The sequence below is a fragment of the Condylura cristata genome, unplaced genomic scaffold (genome assembly GCF_000260355.1).
Source record: "Condylura cristata isolate star-nosed mole 26May11 unplaced genomic scaffold, ConCri1.0 scaffold00031, whole genome shotgun sequence".
NCBI lineage: Eukaryota > Metazoa > Chordata > Mammalia > Eulipotyphla > Talpidae > Condylura > Condylura cristata.
The window spans coordinates 17,433,137-17,438,416 of record NW_004567132.1 but is presented as its reverse complement, the minus strand read 5'-3'; the positions used below and the strand labels follow the sequence as shown (position 1 = coordinate 17,438,416).

The 5,280-nt window shown below is 44.6% G+C and overlaps 1 protein-coding gene across 1 annotated transcript in view; it reads right to left on the bottom strand.

Moving 5' to 3' along the window:
* Positions 1–3,620, bottom strand: part of POLE4 (polymerase (DNA-directed), epsilon 4, accessory subunit) — a 12,148-nt gene extending 8,528 nt beyond the window's left edge. Inside the window, exons 1-3 of the mRNA XM_012731450.1 lie at positions 3,378–3,620; positions 2,771–2,855; positions 2,130–2,171 (exon numbers count right to left, since the gene is read on the bottom strand). Of these exons, the coding sequence (XP_012586904.1) occupies positions 2,130–2,171; positions 2,771–2,855; positions 3,378–3,596 (346 nt within the window). The 5' untranslated portion in view covers positions 3,597–3,620. The remainder of the gene's footprint in view (positions 1–2,129; positions 2,172–2,770; positions 2,856–3,377) is intronic.
* Between the last annotated feature and the right edge of the window lie 1,660 nt (positions 3,621–5,280).

Genomic DNA, 5,280 nt, shown 5'->3' with positions numbered 1-5,280 from the left:
AAAAAAAAAAAAAAGAAAAGAAGAAGCTAGAGCCACTTCAGCATGAGTTCAATCCCAGCCTACCCCAGAGGTGACCCACATGGCGTGGCAGACCCCTCCTGACCTGCCCGCTGCTCCCCTCAGCAGTGTACTTCAGTGATCTGCCTGTTCTGCTCCCCACTCTGTCTCTGGCGAATCCTCTCACTGCCCCTGCACCTCTGGCCTGTACTCCAGTTCTGTATGCACAAATAAATCTTTAAAAAATAAATAATTTCTTAAAATACAAAAAATGAAAACAATTTTCTACTTTAAAATATACACATCTAAGTACATAAGAACATTTTTTACCAGGTAAAAAATAATAGTTCCTGAATCATCAAGTACTAAAATAGCCAAAATCCAATTTAGGATACAGCAAAAAGATTTAAATGATATTATTCCTTCAGAAGATTAAAAATGAACGTATCTACCACCCAGTAAATGGTCATTTACTAAAAATCCAAGGTAAGTTAAAAATCCAAACTAAGCAGTATGCCATAAAAGTCAAAAACTACATAAAACAATCCCCACTCTAATCTAAGCACCTAATTTATTATCCACAGTGTGGTAATATTTGAATATAAATTTGGTATCATTCATCTCTTTGAAATGCTGGTAATTAGGGCCTCCCTGTTAGCACAAGGGTTTAAATCTCTGCACTATGAAGATATCCACAGTCACTGCAGCATGAGTTTGATCCCTGGCCAGGGAGGTGACCCACATATGATGCAACAGACCTCTCCTGAAATAACAAGCAGTGTTATTTCAGTCACTTTGCCTATTCTGTTCCCCATTCTGTCTCTAATGAATCTTCTCAACCCCACACCTCTGGCCTGTACCCAAGTTCTTATATGCATAAATAAATAAATTTTAAAAAAGAAGCTGGTAATTAAAAAAGAACAATAAAGTAGGTGCCAAAGATTTTATTTTTAAGAAATTTTATTTACACATATAAGAACTAGGGCATAGGCCAGAGGTGCAGGGGGCTGGGTGTGAGAGGGTTCACCAGATACAAAGTGGGGAGTAGAACAGGCAGATATACTGAATACACTGCTGAAAGGAGCAGGAAATGAGGCAGGAGAGGTCTGCTGTGCCATATGAGTTAGCTTCCTGGCTAGAGGTTTAAGTTTATGTCACAGTAGCTGGCAACAGTTTGATAGTACTGAGACCCCTGTACCACCAGGGAGGCCCAGCTCCAAACATCTTAGACTGGAGAAATTACAAGAAGTCAGTCACAAGTAATTGCCTGCCCTACATTGGCAGCTAACAAGTTATTTTTAAGAAAAGTTGAGTAGGTAGAAAGAGAAGCTTAAGAAAAATCTACAAAGAGAATACTCAATAATCTAGGTTTAAAAATGGTCTTGGGAATGCATCCTAAAAGAATATATCAAAAAGGCCAGGAACCTAAATTAATACAGTTACAGAACAACAGAGCAATTAACAATGAAATAAAATTTTTAAAATATGAAGGTATGAAGGCCTGAGAATGATATGAGGATACCTTCATGTAGGTAAGAATGAAGTGTATGTGCAGTGCTTTCCAAACTAATCCATGAGAGTATGTGTAAGGGAGAAGTAAAATGTCAAATTTAGTTATTAAATAGTAGAAATAGCTCAGAGAGTAGATACAATGAGGTACTTCAAATATTTGTAATTTCAATAACAATATTTAGCTATCATACACATTAATGCAGAATTACTAAGAACAAATACAGGGAAGAACAGAATGTCACCGCAGCAAAACAATCACTTTAATGAAAAAGGAACAGAAAGTAAACTTCTAAACGTTGATAACTGTTTCTGATCTTTAGCATTATGATGAGGGGAAAGATTTATACTTAGAAACAGGAATCAAACTTCTGAATCTACCTAACTTGTACCCATTTTCCTCCCACTTTTCTATGGTTAGCAATTTTCAAGTAGAAGCTCGAATTTCCCAAGGAAATTAGAATTGCTAAATTTCACCCGTTTTTATCTTAAGAGGGAGCAAGAGGAAAAAAAAAAAAACCCTATTCAAACACAGAAGAACCAGGCATCCATTTTTACAAGTCTCTAAGCTTGATCATTCACATGGCAAAGATAGAAAGGATTAACCATTGATCTAGACTCACCTTCCAGAAAAGCAAATTCATCCACAGCTTCTATTGCATTATCTGAAACATAAGGTAAAAAGATAACTGACTGAGTAGTCATTTGGCCACGACCCCCAAAAAATACACTGCCCGTCTATGAGGTCTAGCAAATAAGAGTGTTTATAAAACTTGCTCTTGACAGTCTTGAGATCCATTTCTACTCCACCACTATATCTTACACATCAACACTCTCCACAAGAGTAGAAAAGTCTGTTCAAGTAAATATTATTCAGCAGGGGAAACTATTTCTTTGAAAGTTACTAGAGGTAAGTTTGGCAATATAGCAGGGTGCTAATATGGTACATGAAGGCTTACACACGTGGGTAGGCTAAATCAGGAATCAACCTTCCTCCCCAACACCTTCCACCCAAAGTCTAGGTGGAAAAGAAGTATCAGGCCTGGTGTGGTATGGTAGAGCTGCCTGTCACCACCTACACTTCTTTCACTGTCCCACCAACCCTTCAGTCTCAGACCAGAGACTAACTGGCATTGTGGCAGTCCTAAAGATAACACAGAGAGACCCAGTGGCAACTCAACTTGGTGAGTGACCCCTTACCGACCAGTGATAAACTCTCTCCCCACCCACTCCCCCGATACGAGAGACTACAGTGACACTCTACCCAAATCTCTCCTCTGGAGCGTTTTCCTCTTTCCTTGTTGAGCACAGCAGTAGGCATCTTTGGCAATGGTCTCTACGAACAGTTCCTGTGAAGCAAACAAATATAGGTGTATTTATGGGTCCTCACAATTTCCGTGAGTGCTCAAGTTTTTGAGTGGAGCGGAAGAGATGAAAGGGAGCTCCGGTACGTGGTAGATGTAGTCGGGAAGGTCGGGACTGCCCAGGATTTCCAGATGTTCTATTCCCCTTTCTCTTGCCCTTGGCCGGGACGCGATCCTCTCTAGGAAATCCGCCTCACTCATACACTAAAGTCTCCTACAAATTCGGTGCCTAGCACTGCAGAAGCAAGTTAAGTCGCCCAGGTCCTCAAGAAGAGACAAGAGGTATTAAATCTGCAACTACTGTAGGTACGCTTCCCGTCTTCCTTCCCACACGCACGTCTCAAAATCCCCACCCAGCCCCTCTGCACATGCTACTACCAATGCTCCCCGCCCAGACCCTCCTCTACCCTATCCAGGTCCAAACCCGGCCCAGGCCACCCTCGAGCCCCGCCCTTAGCCCGGCTTCCACTATCCCCGCCCCCGCCGCGCCCCGCGCTCCCGCCGCACCGCGGCTCGCGCCAGAATGAAGATGGCTTCCTGTCCCGCGAGCGTCACGTCGGGGTCCGCCTTCACTAAGGCCTTCACTCGCGCTAGAGGCAGCCTCGAGAGACGAGCCCCGGGCGCATTAGTCGGGGCTTGGGGCTGCGGGGTCGCTGCCTCCCCACCAGACCCCTCCTCTTCCCGGGGCGTCCCGGTTCCAGTCGTCGCCGCCACCACCGCCGCCATCCCGGCCCCGAGCGAGTCGCGCGCGGCCGCTAACTGTGCGCGCGCAGGAGGCGCCAGCCCCTTTCCCGCGCGCGCTGGAGGCTCCGCCCCTCCGTAGGCGCGTAGCCCCGCCCCTCAAGCTGTGGGCGGGGATCGGGCGAGGGCGTGGCGGCTGTCAGTCTTCCACCAAGCCTCGCAGCCGCGGAACTCATGGAAAATCCCAGTTTCCCGGGCTTCACTGGCCTTCCGCCCAACTTGAGACGAGGCATCACCTCTTAGTCGGGTGGTCCAGGTTGGTGCCAGGAGTTACCCCCATTCCTGCCATAGCTAGAGAACCCAAACCAGGCCTGCCAAGGAGTGTTATCCACGGCTGAGAAAGTCAAGTGGTCCAGGGAGGCCTGCACGTCCACCCACTTCCGCACCTCCCAACAACTCAGCATCCGGAAAACAGTGCCAACTCTGGACCATCTTCTAGGAGGACAAGATGCTTTTGAATGAGGGGTAGAACTGCAGGTGGAAGTGGTCCAGACAACTATAAAAAAAAAGGGTGTGGAGATTGGTGGAAGTATGATGGAGTGATCACAATGTCCCACTTTCTGTCAGCCAAAATTGCACCAGCACTTAGGGTTCTCAAACTGTGCTCAAGATCCCTTAACACTTATAAATTATTAAGGACCCCAAGGAACTTTTCTGTAGGTTATATCGATATTTTTATCGCGTTAGAAATTAAAGTTTTAAAGCACTCAAAATAACGAATATATTACAAGTTATCATAAATAACACTTGGATGACAACTTTACAAAGCCAAATAATTAGTGAGAAAGGTCTCTGATGTCTGGCTTGATCGAAGCCAAATGGAAGACCACTGAATTTTCTAGCTGCTGCTGTTACGTTTATGTTACTGGTTTGCACATAGCTCTGGAAAACTGCATCTTCTTAAAAGAATAAGAATTAAAATAACCTAATATTATCAAGAAAATACCTTTAGGCTCTCCCTGGTGGCACAACAGGTTAAAGAGCAGCCTGCAGAGACACAGCCTCTTTAGCATGAGTTCAATCTGGGCCAGGGAGGTGATCCACAGACCTCTCCTGTCTCACTGCTGCTCCCCTCAGCAGTGTACTTCATCCATCTGCCTGTCTGCTCCCCACTCTATCTCTGGTGAATCTTCTCACCGCCCCTACACCTCTGGCCTATACCCCAGTTCTGAATGTATAAATAAATCTTTTTAAAAAGAAAATATCTTTAAAAAAAGTTTTCACTTCACGGAGCCCTTAAGACCATCACTCAGAACACATAGATTCCAGGAATCCCTGCACTACACTTTGAATCTGCTGATGTAGAGGAACAGCTGTACTTGCAATAACAGGCTAAGTATTTACTCTGTATATGGATCAAAATATACCTGAACTCAGTGGTTGTTCTCTCGTGGGTGTCTGCCCTGAATCAAAGGCACTGTGAAGGTGGAGTGCACAAAGGATAAGAATTTATTTCCTTGTGTAAAGGAAGAAAAGGAGAAAGTGAAATTAGTGTTTCCAAGAAACTGTCTCCTAGAAGGGATAATGAGCTGTTTGGGGGGTAGGGGGGGGGCTTCCAGGAATGTCTTTCTTCCCATGCTGTTTCCACTCCTTGCAACCAGTCTCTTCAAGCATTCCTTTTTTTCATAAGAGAAGTTTGCACTTTACCCCCTTAACAACTTTTACCCTC